At 54.9% G+C, this 16,841-nt stretch overlaps 1 protein-coding gene across 1 annotated transcript; it reads left to right on the top strand.

Moving 5' to 3' along the window:
- The first annotated feature begins 6,152 nt into the window (after positions 1 to 6,152).
- LOC139239022 (protein phosphatase 1A-like) lies at positions 6,153 to 16,621 on the top strand. Its single transcript, XM_070867523.1, has 5 exons — positions 6,153 to 7,082; positions 11,170 to 11,287; positions 12,810 to 12,921; positions 14,758 to 14,812; positions 16,592 to 16,621. Exons 1-5 carry the CDS (start codon positions 6,153 to 6,155, stop codon positions 16,619 to 16,621), a joined length of 1,245 nt encoding a protein of 414 aa, XP_070723624.1.
- Positions 16,622 to 16,841: the final 220 nt, after the last annotated feature.

Raw genomic sequence — 16,841 nt, 5'->3', positions numbered from 1 at the left:
GAGGGGCAGTACTGAGGGAGTGCCGCACTGTCAGAGGGGCAGTACTGAGGGAGTGCCACACTGTCAGAGGGGCAGTACTGAGGGAGTGCCGCACTGTCAGAGGGGCAGTACTGAGGGAGTGCCACACTGTCAGAGGGGCAGTACTGAGGGAGTGCCGCACTGTCAGAGGGGCAGTACTGAGGGAGTGCCACACTGTCAGAGGGGCAGTACTGAGGGAGTGCCGCACTGTCAGAGGGGCCATCTTTCAGATGTGATGTTAAACCGAGGGTGGTTGTAAAAAATCACATGATTTGCAGGGGAGTTCTCCCCGGTGTCCTGGGGCCAATATTTATCCCTCAATCAACATCACTAAAACAGATTATCTGGGTCATTATCACATTGCTGTGTGTGGGAGCTTGCTGTGCGCAAATTGGCTGCCGTGTTTCCCACATTACAACAGTGACCACACTCCAAAAGTACTTCATTGGCTGTAAAGCGCTTACAGACATCATGAGGTTGTGAAAGGCGCTATAGAAATGCAAGTTTTTCCTTTCGATAGCCCCGAATGCGGGGGGGGGGGGGCAGGGGGCAGGAAGGATGTGCACTGCCCCCACTGGAGGGGTGCCACCCGCCATATTGGAAATGCAAAATACACCTTGGCGCAGTGCCGAGGCCGTAAGCTGGCATCCGGACCTTTGTGCTGGCACCGGGGCCAATCACCTGACTGAGTCCCTCACTGCAGGATTGTCCGGAGCGCTGATAGACCAGGGAGCTGGGGTGGTTCTCCTGGAGCAGAGAAGGTTGAGAGGAGATTTGATCGAGGTGTTCAAAATCATGAGGGGCGTGGACAGAGTAGATTGAGAGAGAAACTGTTCCCATTGGTGGAAGGGTCGGGAACCAGAGGACACAGATTTAAGGTGATTGGCAGAACCAAAGGTCACTGTAATGTATTTGCTTCCTGGGTCCTTTGCTTAAGAATCCATAGCAACACATTGCTATTAAGATCTAGTTGATTTATTAGCAAAGGTTTAACAATCACACGACACATTACCGGTTCATCCACCAGGCTCACAACCACCTGCCCCATCGGGGATCCCCCGAACCCAACTGGCCGGGGTTTTATTGAGTCTTGTGAACGTCACGTGACTGGCTAAGCCACTTACAACCCATCAGCTCCACAAACCCGTGAGCATGCTCACAGAGGCATATGTTACAGCAACGCAAGAAAAAACGTTTTTAACGCAGCGAATGGTTAGGATCTGGAATGCGCTGCCTGAGAGGGCGGTGGAGGCAGACTCAATCGCGGCTTTCAAAAGGGAGTTGGATAAGTAGCTGAAGGAAAATAAAATTGCAGGACTACGGGACAAGGGCGGGGGGAGTGGGACTGGCTGAGGTGCTCCTGCAGGGAGCTGGCAACGGGCTCGACGGGCCGAATGGCCTCCTTCTGTGTTGTAGCCGGGGACAGCGCAGGAAAGTGGAGTTAAGGTCGAAGATCAGCCGTGATCTCATTGAATGGCGGAGCGGGCTCGAGGGGCCGAATGGCCGACTCCTGCTCCTAATTCTTATGTTCTTATAGAATATATCTTTTGATTCCCTTAGTATCCAAAAATCTATCACAGAATATACTCAATGACTGAGCCTCCACAGCCCTCTGGGGTAGAGAATTCCAAAGATTCACCTCCCTCTGAGTGAAGAAGTTTCTCCTCATCTCAGTCCTAAATGGCCGACCCCTTATCCTGAGACTGTGAGCCCTGGTTCTAGACTCCCCAGCCCCGGGGGGAAACACCCTCCCTGCATCTACCCTGTCAAGCCCTGTAAGAATTTTGTATGTTTCAATGAGATCACCTCTCATTCTTCTAAACTCTAGAGAATATCGGCCCAGTCTACTCAATCTCTCCTCATAGGACAATCCCCCCATCCCAGGAATCAGTCTGGTGAGCCTTCGCTGCACTCCCTCAATTTCAAGTATATCCTTCCTTAGGTAAGGAGACCAAAACTGTACGCAATAACCATTCTATGATTCTAACATGTCGGGCGTACATCGCCCTAGTCTTGTATCCCTCACAGGAGACGGGCCGCTGTCCCTTGGAGAGCACAACGGCTAAATCGTTGTCTCATCTCAATGAATAATTCATCCCCCGCAGCTGATGTCTCTCGCCTGACAGGTTCTGTATCGGTGGCCACGAGGGACTGGGTCTGAGCTGTGTCAGCCTGCTCCCGGCTCGCATGTCACAGATGTGCTGTCTTTCAAACTGAAACAAAAGGAAAGAGCTGGACAATAGCTGATTGAACAATCAAAGCTCGCCTCTCCTGCCTTCTGCTCAGTGTGTTGTCAATTGCGCGACAGATTATAACCAAGTTGCCTCATCCGACAAATCCTAAACTTTCAGCTATGAAGATACCGAGGGCTCAATACTGCAGAAAGATAACGAGCAGAATAGATAAGGGGGAGAACCAGTGGATGTGGGGTATTTGGATTTTCAGAAAGAAGTCGATAAGGCGCCACACAAGAAGTCACAATTGAACATCAGCTTTCCATATCCATATTTCATTCCCAAATCCGTCAATCCTCCAACAAAAAAAATCAAAACTGTTGGACGCTGCTCTTTCACCTGCGTTTATTGTACATTGGCCTGCGTGTATTCAGTATATTGGCCTGCATTTATTCAGTATATTGGCCTGTGTTCATTCAGTATATTGGCCTGTGTTTATTGTATATTGGTCTGCGTTTATTCAGTATATTGGCCTGCGTTTATTCAGTGTATTGGCCTGTGTTCATTCAGTATATTGGCATGTGTTCATTCAGTATATTGGCCTGCGTTTATTCAGTATATTGGCCTGTGTTTATTCAGTATATTGGCCTGCGTTTATTCAGTATATTGGCCTGTGTTTATTCAGTATATTCAGTGTATTGGCCTGCGTTTATTCAGTATATTGGCCTGTGTTCATTCAGTATATTGGCCTGCGTTTATTCAGTATTTGGCTGTGTTCATTCAGTATATTGGCCTGTGTTTATTCAGTATATTGGCCTGTGTTTATTCAGTATATTCAGTATATTGGGCTGCGTTTATTCAATATATTGGCCTGTGTTCATTCAGTATAATGGCCTGCGTTTATTCAGTATATTGGTTGTGTTCATTCAGTATATTGGCCTGTGTTTATTCAGTATATTGGCCTTTGTTCATTCAGTATATTGGCCTGTGTTTATTCAGTATATTGGCCTGTGTTTATTCAGTATATTCAGTATATTGGCCTGTGTTTATTCAGTATATTGGCCTGTGTTCATTCAGTATATTGGCCTGCGTTTATTCAGTATTTGGCTGTGTTCATTCAGTATATTGGCCTGTGTTTATTCAGTATATTGGCCTGTGTTTATTCAGTATATTCAGTATATTGGCCTGTGTTTATTCAGTATATTGGCCTGTGTTCATTCAGTATATTGCCCTGTGTTCATTCAGTATATTGGCCTGCGTTTATTCAGTATATTGGCCTGTGTTTATTCGGTATATTCAGTGTATTGGCCTGCGTTTATTCAGTATATTGGCCTGTGTTCATTCAGTATATTGGCCTGCGTTTATTCAGTATTTGGCTGTGTTCATTCAGTATATTGGCCTGTGTTTATTCAGTATATTGGCCTGTGTTTATTCAGTATATTCAGTATATTGGCCTGCGTTTATTCAGTATATTGGCCTGTGTTCATTCAGTATAATGGCCTGCGTTTATTCAGTATATTGGTTGTGTTCATTCAGTATATTGGCCTGTGTTTATTCAGTATATTGGCCTGTGTTTATTCAGTATATTGGCCTGTGTTCATTCAGTATATTGGCCTGAGTTTATTCAGTATATTGGCTGTGTTTATTCAGTATATTGGCCTGTGTTTATTCAGTATATTGGCCTGTATTTCCATTGGTTCCCGCTACACCCAATAGGCTGAAAATTAATCGCAAATGGAAACAATTGTTCTGCTTTTTTGGTAAATAATAACGGCACATTTTACTTCCACCTGGCTCAGGAGGATGTAACTCAGGAACCCACGCAACCCACTTCTCTACAGCCCCGTTTCTGTTCATAGGCTGCCTCCCTCCATCCATCTCCCTGTCGGTCTCTCTCTCCCCTCCCTAATCTGTCTGAGTGTGGTGTTCGATGATTGTGTGTGTGTCTCTTTCTCCCTGTGTGTGTATCTCCCTGTCTTACATAAGAACATAAGAAATAGGGGCAGGAGTCGGCCATTCGGCCCCTCGAGCCTGCTCCGCCATTTAATAAGATCATGGCTGATCTGATCTTGGACTCAGCTCCACTTCCCTGCCCACTCCACATAACCTTTCACTCCCTTATCGTTCAAAAATCTGTCTAAAACTTGAATATATTCAATGACCCAGCCTCCACAGCTCTCTGGGGCAGAGAATTCCACAGATTCACGACCCTCTGAGAGAAGAAATTCCTCCTCATCTCCGTTTTAAATGGGCGACCCCTTATTCTGAGACTATGCCCCCTAGCTCTAGATTCCTCCACGAGGGGAAACATCCTCTCTGCATCCACCCTGTCCAGCCCCCTCAGAATCTTATACCTTTCAATAAGATCCCCTCTCATTCTTCTAAACTCCAATGAGTTCAGTCCAACCTGCTCAACCTTTCCTCATACGTCAACCACTTCATAAGTCTTAGCCTTTCTATCTCAGTCTCACTGTCTCCCTCTCCCATCTGTGTCTGTACCTCTCTCTGTGTGTCTCTGTCTCTCTCTGTGACCAGCTGTATTTCCTTGGCGGTATACAGAGTTTCTGTAAAATGCACAAGTTTCTGTTGCTATGAGCGTGCCTGTACACAGAGATATCCTGACAGTAGTCACAATATCGCCCTCCCCTCATCTCAGGGGGAACAGGGGAGTATCCGTGTCGATTCCGTTGTTCCGCCTCCCACCTTTTCCGACTGCACGACGACACAATTAAAAAGTCCTTTGGCTGTTAATGCAGCTCAGTGGAATAAAGTTAAACCGCACATCAAAACTTAGACTTAAAATCATCTCAACTTCCCCTTTTCAACCTAGCTCTCTCGCGCCTTCCTGTGGCTACATCAGGAACAGCAGGATTCTGAAAGTCTTGCATTTATATAGCCCCTTACACGACCACCCGGCGTCCCAAAGCGCTTTACAGCCAATGAAGAACTTTTTGGAGTGTAGTCACTGTTGTAATGTGGGAAACGCGGCAGCCAATTTGCGCACAGCAAGCTCCCACACACAGCAATGTGATAATGACCCAGGTCATCTGTTTTTGTTATGTTGGTTGAGGGATAAATATTGGCCCCAGGACACTGGGGAGAACTCCCCTGCTCTTCTTCAAAATAGTGCCATGGGATCTTTTACATCCACCTGAGAGAGCACACGGGGCCTCGGTTTAATGTCTCATCCGACAGACGGCACCTCCGACAGTGCAGCGCTCCCTCAGTACTGCCCCTCCGACATTATAGCACTCCCTCAGTACTGCCCCTCCGACAGTGCAGCGCTCCCTCAGCACTGCCCCTCCGACAGTGCAGCGCTCCCTCAGTACTGCCCCTCCGACAGTGCGGCGCTCCCTCAGCACTGCCCCTCCGACAGTGCGGCGCTCCCTCAGCACTGCCCCTCCGACAGTGCGGCACTCCCTCAGCACTGCCCCTCCGACAGTGCGGCGCTCCCTCAGTACTGCCCCTCCGACAGTGCGGCGCTCCCTCAGCACTGCACTTGGAGTGTCAGCCTGGATTTTCCAATCTAACGGGGCCACACTGAGAGGAGATTGGGAGCGCACGTGTCGCAGTGAGTAGCTGCCTCCAGTGTTTTTGACTTGGCGATTAGGTCGTTAAACTAGTAGAAGTGAGCAAAGTCACTTAGCCCCGCATTAGGCGAGATCGGATTAACTGGAGGGGGATTAGGGGGCTAAAAGTAGCTGAATGTGGCGATTGCGTAAGCAGCGAGAGTGGACCTGCTGAGAGTCAGGACTCCGGCGGACTATCTCCTGCCTGATGCACGCTTGCTCCGACACCTCCCGTGTTCCTTGGGAGAAAGTTCGGGCAGAGGAGGGGGGTCTGCGGAAGCCGGGGGCGGGGGGGAAGGGGGTCTGCGGAAGCCGGGGGCGGGGGGGAACAATGAGGAAGTGGGGTGGGGGTTCAAGGAGGACCAGCGAGATCTCCGACAGGGTGGCGCTGATGCCTCAGGTGGCGGGCTTCATACGGCAGGTAGTCAAGGAGACCGAGCGCATGGTCAGCCACTTCTTCAAGGGGGGTGGGGAGGCAGAGGAGACCCCCACCCACCTGGAGAGTCCGGTGACGGCCATGGAGCGGGGTCACGGAAGCGGCAACGGGGTGCGGTATGGTTTTGGCGCCATGCAGGGCTGGCGGGTGGAGATGGAGGACGCCCACACCATCGTGCCCAGCCTGCTGGGCGTGGGCCTGGAGCGCTGGGCCTTCTTCGCCGTCTTCGACGGGCACGCGGGCTCGAAGGTCGCCCGCTACTGCGCGCAGCACCTGCTGGGCCAAGTGACGAGCAACGCCGACTTCGCGCGCGGCGGCGGCGGCGGGGAGGTGTCGGTGGAGGCGGTGAAAGGCGGGATCCGCACGGGCTTCCTGCAGATCGACAGCCACATGCACAAGCAGTGGGCCGGTGCCGGGGCTGACCGCAGCGGTTCCACCGTGGTGGCCATCATGCTGTCCCCCGACCGTATCTACTTCATCAACTGCGGGGACTCACGGGCCGTGCTGTCGCGGGGCGGGCGGGCCTGCTTCTACACCGAGGACCACAAGCCCTTCCTGCCGTGCGAGCAGGAGCGCATCCAGCGCGCGGGCGGCACCGTCACCCTGCAACGGGTCAACGGCTCGCTGGCCGTCTCCCGCGCGCTCGGCGACTTCAGCTTCAAGGGGGCCGAGTGGCGGGACCAGACTGAGCAGCTGGTTTCCCCCGAGCCCGAGGTGTTCGAGATCCCCCGCTCGGCCGATGATCAGTTCGTCATCCTGGCCTGCGACGGCGTCTGGGACACCATCAGCAACGAGGACCTGTGCCGATTTGTGCGCTCGCGGCTGCAGCTCACCACCGACCTGGAGGAGGTCTGCAGCCAGGTGGTCCACCTGTGTCTGTACAAGGTACACGCGCACTCCCCTCGGGGGTCCCACAGCACCGCGTCCCCCGCCTCGGGGGTCCCACAGCACCGCGTCCCTGCCTCAGGGGTCCCACACCATTTCATCCCCACCTCGGGGGGTCCCACACCACTGCATCCCCACCTCGGGGGGTCCCACAGTGCAGCGTCCCCGCCTCGGGGGTCCCACAGCGCCCTGTCCCTGCCTCGGGGGTCCCACACCACTGCACCCCCACCTGGGGGGGTCCCACAGTGCAGCGTCCCCGCCCCGCCTCGGGGGTCCCACACCGCGCACACCCCTCGGGGATCCCACAGCGCCACATCCCTGCCTCGGGGGTCCCACACCACCCAGTCGCCGCCTCGGGGGTCCCACACCGCGCCCCGTCCCTGCCTCGGGGGTCCCACAGCACTGCGTCCCTCGGTGGTCCCACAGCACCACGTCCCCGCCTCGGGTGCCCACAGCCCCTCACAGCCAATGAATCACTTTATCAAAGGCTGTCACGGTTGCAATGTGGGAAACGTGGCAGCTATTCTGTGCACAGCAAGCTCCCACACACGGCAATGTGATAATGAGAAGATCATCGGTTTTAATGATGTTGATTGAAGGATAAATATTGGCCCCAGGACACCGGGGAGAACTCCCCTGCTCTTCTTCAAAATAGTGTCGTTGGATCTGTTATTCTATATATAAACCCCCCCCCACCAGCCCCTGGAACCCTTCGGTAAGATTCAAGCCTGTAACTCATTCCAGGGTATGTGTTATTCTATATATAACGCCCCCAAAACCCCTCGATTAGATCCAAATCTCAGCTGCCCGTGTCCTAACTCGCACCGAGTCCCACTCACCCATCACCCCCTGTGCTTGCTGCCCCGTGTCCTAACTCACACCCAGTCCCGCTCACCCATCACCCCCTGTGCTCACTGCCCCGTGTCCTAACTCGCACCGAATCCCGCTCACCCATCACCCCCTGTGCTCGCTGACCCGTGTCCTAACTCGCACCGAGTCCCGTTCACCCATCACCCCCTGTGCCCGCTGCCCCGTGTCCTAACTCGCACCGAGTCCCGCTCACCCATCACCCCCTGTGCCCGCTGACCTACATTGGCTCCCCGTTAAGCAACGCCTCGATTTCAAAATTCTCATCCTTGTTTACAAATCCCTCCATGGCCCTCGCCCCTCCCTATCTCTGTAATCTCCTCCAGCCCCACAACCTCCCGAGATATCTGCGCTCCTCTAAATCTGCCCTCCTGAGCGCCTGAAATAATCGCCATGATGACCCATTACAGAGATTATAATCGCTCCACCATCGATGGCCGTGCCTTCTGTTGCCTGGGCCCCAAGCTCTGGAACTTCCTGCCTAAACCTCTCCGCCTCTCTCTCTCCTCCTTCAAGATGCTCCTTAAAACCGACCTCTTTGACCAAGCTTTTGGTCACCTGCCCTAATTGCTCCTTCTGCAGCTCGGTGTCAAATGTATTTGTTTTGGTTTATAACCCTCCTGTGACCCCACCTTGGGAGGTGTTACTATGTTAAAGGCGCTATATAAATACCAGTTGTTGTTGTACTCCCACGGGTGGCTGCCCTGAGTTGGGAAAGGGATATATATTCCTGAGTCAGTGTCCATGTCTGGTTCCATGGGCTGCGCTAAAATTGCTGGTGAATAATCAGCGGTTAATTAAATATCTATGTCAGAAACGAATGTGCAACAGTCCTGGGATTGAGCGCCTGAAATAATCGTCATGACGACCCATTACAGAGATTAATGTCAGGCTGACTGTACTTAGCAACAGATCACAGCCCAGAATAACCAGAGGCTACCACCCTCAACAAAACACATTCCCGGCAACGTGATTATCAGCCCTGCTTCCTTCCACTGAGGCAGATAATCTCACACAGGTCTGCACACATGGCTAGCTGCACCTGATCACTGCCCAGTGACCCCTGGGTTAGAGAGAGAGGGGAAATCAGCCAGGGTTCCTGCTCCTGATCACTGTCCAGTGACCCCTGGGTTAGAGAGAGAGGGGAAATCAGCCGGGGTTCCTGCTCCTGATCACATCCCAGTGACCCCTGGGTTAGAGAGAGGGGGAAATCAGCCAGGGTTCCTGCTCCTGATCACTGCCCAGTGACCCCTGGGTTAGAGAGAGGGGAAATCAGCCAGGGTTCTTGCTCCTGATCACTGCTCAGTGGCCCCTGGGTTAGAGAGAGGGGAAATCAGCCAGGGTTCCTGCTCCTGATCACTGCCCAGTAACCCCTGGGTTAGAGAGAGAGGGGAAATCAGCCAGGGTTCCTGCTCCTGATCACTGTCCAGTGACCCCTGGGTTAGAGAGAGAGGGGAAATCAGCCAGGGTTCCTGCTCCCGATCACTGCCCAGTGACCCCGGGGTTAGAGAGAGAGGGGAAATCAGCCGGGGTTCCTGCTCCCGATCACGGCCCAGTGACCCCTGGGTTAGAGAGAGGGGAAATCAGCCAGGGTTCCTGCTCCTGATCACTGCCCAGTGACCCCTGGGTTAGAGAGAGGGGAAATCAGCCAGGGTTCCCGCTCTTGATCACTGCCCAGTGACTCCTGGGTTAGAGAGAGGGGGAAATCAGCCAGGGTTCCTGCTCCTGATCACTGCCCAGTGACTCCTGGGTTAGAGAGAGGGGGAAATCAGCCAGGGTTCCTGCTCCTGATCACTGCCCAGTGACCCCTGGGTTAGAGAGAGGGGAAATCAGCCAGGGTTCCTGCTCCTGATCACTGCCCAGTGACCCCAGGGTTAGAGAGAGAGGGGAAATCAGCCAGGGTTCCTGCTCCTGATCACTGCCCAGTGACCCCTGGGTTAGAGAGAGGGGAAATCAGCCAGGGTTCCTGCTCCTGATCACTGCCCAGTGACCCCTGGGTTAGAGAGAGGGGAAATCAGCCAGGGTTCCCGCTCTTGATCACTGCCCAGTGACTCCTGGGTTAGAGAGAGGGGGAAATCAGCCAGGGTTCCTGCTCCTGATCACTGCCCAGTGACTCCTGGGTTAGAGAGAGGGGGAAATCAGCCAGGGTTCCTGCTCCTGATCACTGCCCAGTGACCCCTGGGTTAGAGAGAGGGGAAATCAGCCAGGGTTCCTGCTCCTGATCACTGCCCAGTGACCCCTGGGTTAGAGAGAGGGGAAATCAGCCAGGGTTCCTGCTCCTGATCACTGCCCAGTGACCCCTGGGTTAGAGAGAGGGGAAATCAGCCAGGGTTCCTGCTCCCGATCACCGCCCAATGACCCCTGGGATAGAGAGAGGGGGAAATCAGCCAGGATTCCTGCTCCTGATCACTCTTCACCTATGCGAATAATCACAGATGAGGAAGACCATTCAACTCATTTTAGCTCATCCAGCATCCAACTGGATCTTGCCTGATTCCAGGGATTCTATCCAGGAATCCCTTTCCAATGTCTGAGGGAGATCAGTCCTGAATTTGCCATTTACTAGTTTGAAGTGTGTCCATAGGAGCAGGAGGAGGCCATTCAGCTCCTCGAGCCTATCCCGCCATTCAATCAGATCACGGCTGATCTGTACCTTAACTCCATCTACCTGCCTTGGCTCCGTAACCCTCGTTACCCAACAATAACCCATCAATCTCAGTTTTGAACCTTTTCCAATTGACCCCCGGCCTCGACAGCCATTTTTTGGGGGGGAGAGTTCCAGATTCCCACTGCCCTGTGTGTGGAGAAACGCTCCTGACATCACCCCTGAGCGGCCTGCCTCTAATTTTAAGGTGACACCCCCTTGCTCTGGATTCTCCCCACCCGAGAGAATCGTTTCTCTATCTGCCCCATTGAATGCTTTAATCATCTACAACATCTCGATTAGATCGCCCCCTTAATCTTCGACTCTCGAGGGAATACAGGCCCCGTCTCGGCAACCTGTCCTCATCATTTAACCCCTTTAGCCCTGGGATCAGTCTGGGGAATCTGTCCCGCTCACCTCCGAGGCGGGTAGATGGGGTTCAGATACAGATCTAACGGAATGGCGGAACAGGCTCGAGGGGTGGACAGTCTCCTCCTGTTCCTCAGGGCCGGCTGTGCGTTGTGTGATGTTACAGACCCCAGTCTCTGGCAGTGTTGTTTATCCCCCATTAAACAGGGAAGTCGGGATAACATGAGCATCATCCTCATCTGCTTCCCGGATGCACCCAGAGTGTCGGAGGAGGCGATTCGCAGAGAGGCCGAGCTAGACACGTACATCGAGCAAATAGTGACGGGTGGGTAAGACCCTCATCAACACCCCACCCCCCCCCCACACACACACACACACCCTCCCCCACACCCTCCCCCCACACATACTCTCCCCCCAACACCCTCCCCCACACACACCCTCCACCCATCCCCCACCCCTCCCCCACACATACCCTCCCCCACACACCCTCCCCTCCCCCACACACACCCTCCCCCACACACACTCCCCCACACACACCCCTCACACATACCCTCCCCCACAACCTCCCCCCCCACACCCTCCCCTCCCCCACACATACCCCCTCCCCCCACACCCTCCCCCACACACACCCTCCCACACACACACTCCCCCACACACACCCCTCACACATACCCTCCCCCACAACCTCCCTCCCCCACAACCTCCCCCCCCACACCCTCCCCTCCCCCACACATACCCCCTCCCCCCACACCCTCCCCCACACACACCCTCCCACACACACACTCCCCCACACACACCCCTCACACATACCCTCCCCCACAACCTCCCCCCCACACCCTCCCCCCACACACCCTCCCCCACACACACCCTCCCCCACACACCCTCCCCCACACATACCCTCCCCCACAACCTCCCCCCTACACATACCCTCCCCCACACATACCCTCCCCCACACACACCCTCCCCCCAACCTCCTCCCCTCCCCCACACACCCTCCCACACACCCTCCCCCACACACTCCCCTCCCCCACACACACCCTCCCCCCAACCCCCTCCCCTCCCCCACTGCCCTTCCCCACACACATCCTCCCACCCCACACCCTCCCCCCCCACACCCTCCCCTCCCCCGCACACACCCTCCCACACATACCCTCCCCCACACCCTCCCCTCCCCCACACATACCCTCCCCCCACACACTCCCCTCCCCCACACCTTTCCCTCCCCCCCCACACCCTCCCCTCCCCCACACATACACTCTCCCCCCAACCCCCACCCCTCCCCCACTCCCCCCCTCCCCCCCAAACCCTCACCCCAATTCCCCCCCCCCACACGAATCCCCCCCCTCCACACGTCCCCCAACCTCCGCCCCTCCCCAACCCAAGTGATTGTGAAGAAGTGATCGCTTGATCTGAAAATGAAACATTTTAACCTTCTCTGCTCTAAGTAGAACAACCCCAGTTTCTCCAGTCTCTCCACGTGACTGAAGTCCCTCATCCCTGGGACCGTTCAGGTCAATCTCCCTCTGCACCCTCTCCAAGGCCTTGGCTTCCTTCCTGAAATGCGGTGCCCAGAATGGGACACAATTCTCCAGCTGATGCCCAACCAGTGTTGTATAAAGGTTCTGCGTCAATTCCTTGCTTCTGTGCTCTGTGCCTCTATTGAGAAAGCCCAGGATCGCTTGTGCTTTCTAAACCATTTGCGTTGTCACCCTCACGACGTTGTGCATGGGCCCCGGGTCTCTCTGGTCCTGCACCCATTTAGAATTGTGCCTCTTGCTGTGGGTCTGGCTGTACTCGGTCTCCTCTGTAATCCCCTGCCTGACACCAAGTCTCCAACCCTCTTGCAGAAAGCTTCAATCATCAGCTGGAGGAAGGTGAATCCAATCTCTTCTACGTGATGCAAGAGCTATCGTTGGGTCAAATTCCCAACCTACCACCAGGCGGAGGCCTGGCCAGCAAGTGAGTCACACACACCCCACGCACACACCGGGGGGTGGGGGGGGGGGAGCGAGACTGGGGAGCCACCCTGGGTCACACACACCCCACGCACACACCGGGGGGTGATGGGGGGGAGCGAGACCGGGGAGCCACCCTGGGTCACACACACCCCACGCACACACCGGGGGCTGGGGGGGGGTGGGGAGCGAGACTGGGGAGCCACCCTGGGTCACACACACCCCACGCACACACCGGGGGCTGGGGGGGGGGTGGGGAGCGAGACTGGGGAGCCACCCTGGGTCACACACACCCCACGCACACACCGGGGGCTGGGGGGGGGGTGGGGAGTGAGACTGGGGAGCCACCCTGGGTCACACACACCCCACGCACACACCAGGGGGTGATGGGGGGGGAGCGAGACTGGGGAGCCACCCTGGGTCACACACACCCCCACGCACACACCGGGGGGTGGGGGGGGGTGGGGAGCGAGACTGGGGAGCCACCCTGGGTCACACACACCCCACGCACACACCAGGGGGTGGGGGGGGGGGAGCGAGACTGGGGAGCCACCCTGGGTCACACACACCCCACGCACACACCGGGGGCTGGGGGGGGGGTGGGGAGCGAGACTGGGGAGCCACCCTGGGTCCTTTTCACCCAATTCACACATGGTAGCTGGAGCTGGCCCTGGGGTTAGAAAAAGGAAAAAATCAGAGAGAGAGAAAGAAAGAGAGAAAGAAAAAAAAGAAAGAAAGTGTTATATATGCAAGCACTCTAGTAATGACTCCACGAGGCAGGGTACTCGTCGCCAGTTGTTCTATATGCAAGCTCTCAAGTAATGATTCCACGAGGCAGGGTACTCGTCGCCAGTTGTTATATATGCCAGCTCTCGAGTAATGACTCCACGAGGCAGGGTATTGTACTTGAACTGTTGTGACCTTAGTCCATTTATTGTAGCTCCCTGAGTGAGGACATAATGAGGTGAGCTCCCTTTTATACCTGGTTACCTGCAGTGTGCAGGTGACCCTTAGGTCTCCACCAGTAGCACCCTCTGGTGGTACAGGTATGGTGTATACAGTGTGAAGGTACATTCAGTGGTCTAGTGTTACAGTACGTCCATTGTACATCCACAATAGAAAGAAAGAAAGAAAGAAAGAAAGAAGAAAAAACAAAGTTAGGAAGGTAGGGCCATAACGCACCTCCCATTCCATTAAAGGGGAGTGTCACTACGCTCTCTGCAGGCCTTTTGGTGGCCGCCCCTGGGCCATAATCGACCGGGCCAGCAGCCGGCACCCAAAGCAGAGCTCGGCGCTGCACGAAGGCCGCCATTGTCGGGCCAACGCAAGAGTCAGACAGCAAATAAAGATGGCCGCCTGGGGGGCGCTAAGGGCCTCCCCTTTAAGGGGCGCATCGGCAGCAGATGTCCGACAGCTTCGCGACCCGCCGGGGCAATTTCCCCCGCGGGACACAAAGGGGTCGGCACTCACTCCGATGACGGCATCGCCGGTTGTGCGCCGGCCCGGAACGGCCAATCACGGGGCGCGGCGCTGCCGGGAAAGCACCCCCCCCAAACCCCCGGGGCAATTTCCCGGGAGGTGGTAGTGCGCCCCTCCCCTGGGCGAAAACGCCATTGCGTCCCGTTACCGCCCCTCGGAGGCGCTAATGGGGCTATAAAATGGGGCAATTTCAACCCATTATTATCCAACAAAGCCCCCCCACCCTCCCTCCCCCCGCAGTGAGAGTCAGCACTTCCAGAAGAGAAAGGGAAATGGCAGTAAATGAAGAGGTGTGTGAGATGTTTTTATTGAGCTGTGTTTCTGGGCGGGTCATGACTCACTTGCCTTTATTCTGCCCCAGGAGGGACCTCATCATCAACATTTACAAGAGGCTGAAGGAGGAATACAAGACAGCGGTGAGTGGGAGGAGAATCGGTGTGCTTGCTCACGGACACAGGCGGCATCTGGTGACGGTCCAGTCTAGGATTGGTGTCGGAGAATTTGTCACTTGCCCATGTGGGGGAGAGGTGGGGCAGAAAGCCATTGTTAGTCCAGATGTTACAAGTGTTTGGTTTGATGAGAGAGCTCAGAGGGAAGCAATGCTGTTCCCTATCGGTGTTCTCCAGCCCCACAACCCCCCCTCCCGAGATCTCTGCCCTCCTCCAATTCTGCCCTCTTGCGCATCCCCCGATTTTCATCGCTCCACCATCGGTGTCCGTGCCTTCAGCTGCCTGGGCCTCAAGCTCCGGAATTCCCTCCCTAAACCTCTCCGCCTCTCTCCCTTCCTTTAAAACACTCGTTAAAACCGGCCTCTTTGACTAAGCTTTTGGTCACCTGTCCTAATAGCGCATTATGTGGCTTGCTGTGTCAGGTTTACGTTCCTGTGAAGCACCTTGGGATGTTTTACTAGGTTAGGACGCTATATGAATGCAGGTTCTAGTTGTTGTGACTGCATTACCCCAGATTAGTGGTGAATATTACATTGCACTCTCAATGTGGGTGTTGCAAAGGGTGGAGGGCTTCGAAGGGTCCGGAGGTGAGCCATTCGTTGCTGAATAGCCGGCCTGGTGTGACTGGCCAGTGGTAATCGCTAGCACGATGAGGCTGAGAGACTAGACGATGGCCAGGGGCAAGTTACCGAGCTTGCTCTCGTTTGAGATGGTCTTTACCCGGCACTTGTGGGTTTTTTAATTTATTCGTCCCTGGGATGTGGGCGTCGCTGGCAAGGCCGGCATTTATTGCCCATCCCGAATTGCCCCTTGAGAAGGTGGTGGTGAGCCGCCTTCTTGAACCGCTGCAGTCCGTGTGGTGAAGGTGCTCCCACACAGTGCTGAGAGGGAGGGAGTTCCAGGATTGTGTCCCAGCGACGATGAAGGAACGGCCGATATATTCCCAAGTCAGGATGGTGTGTGACTGGGAGGGGAACGTGGAGGTGGTGGTGTTCCCATGGACCTGCTGCCCTTGTCCTTCTAGGGGGCAGAGGTCGCGGGTTTGGGAGGTGCTGCCGAAGAAGCCTTGGCGAGTTGCTGCAGTGCATCTTGTAGACGGTGCACACTGCAGCCAGGGGGCGCCGGTGGTGGAGGGAGTGAGTGTTGAAGGTGGTGGGGAGCGTGTCGATCAAGTGGCTGCTTTGTCCTGGATGGTGTCGAGCTTCTCGAGTGTTGTTGGAGCTGCAACTCATCCAGGCAAGTGGGGAGTGTTCCATCACACTCCTGACTTGTGCCTTGTAGATGGTGGAGAGGCTTTGGGGAGTCGGGAGGTGAGACACTCGACACAGAATACCCAGCCTCTGACCCGCTCTTGTGGCCACAGTATTTATGTGGCTGGTCCAGTTAAGTTTCTGGTCAATGGTGACCCCCAGGATGTTGATGGTGAGGGATTCGGCAATGGTAATACCGTTGGATGTCAAGGGACGGTAGTTATAGACTCTCGCTTGTTGGCGATGGTCATTGCCTGGCACTTGTGTGGTGTGAATGTTACTTGCCACTTATCAGCCCGAGTCTGACTGTTGTCCAGGTCTTGCTGCATGTGGGCACGGACTGCTCCATTATCTGAGGGGTTGTGAACTCTATCGCACAAAACGTGGAGTTGTGAATCAAGCTGAACGTTTTAATTTTAAGCTGAGGCGTGTCTCTTAGTACGCCGGGCGACTTTAAAGAGCCGAATCTCAATTATTTCTCCCTTTTTTATTGCAGAATTCCAGAGATTCAGATGAAAGCCGTTAGCCACCGCCTCCGAGGATACAACATTCCTGATCAATACTTCCAGATTCATTTAAACGGAAGGCTGGATTGATCCAGGAGTTATGACTAGTCAGAACATTCGTGTAATTGTACTGTACCTTTAAACCTCGGCCCCTCGAGCCCCCCCCACCCGTGTGTGTAACTCAGGATATGGGCCTTCGATCGGTTGTTTCTATCTCTGGGGCTCGCTGACCCGTCCCAG

The sequence above is a fragment of the Pristiophorus japonicus genome, chromosome 26, assembly GCF_044704955.1.
Source record: "Pristiophorus japonicus isolate sPriJap1 chromosome 26, sPriJap1.hap1, whole genome shotgun sequence".
NCBI lineage: Eukaryota > Metazoa > Chordata > Chondrichthyes > Pristiophoridae > Pristiophorus > Pristiophorus japonicus.
The sequence above is the reverse complement of the archived record's forward strand: the minus strand, read 5'-3'. Positions and strand labels throughout refer to the sequence as shown.

Excerpts from the sequence above, each read along its gene's own strand:
- LOC139239022 (XM_070867523.1), top strand. The coding sequence starts at position 6,153 with ATGCCTCAGGTGGCGGGCTTCATACGGCAGGTAGTCAAGGAGACCGAG. Across the intron at positions 12,922-14,757 it reads GGCGGAGGCCTGGCCAGCAA|GAGGGACCTCATCATCAACA; the intron begins GTGAGTCACACA and ends ATTCTGCCCCAG. Across the intron at positions 14,813-16,591 it reads AGGAGGAATACAAGACAGCG|AATTCCAGAGATTCAGATGA; the intron begins GTGAGTGGGAGG and ends TTTTTATTGCAG.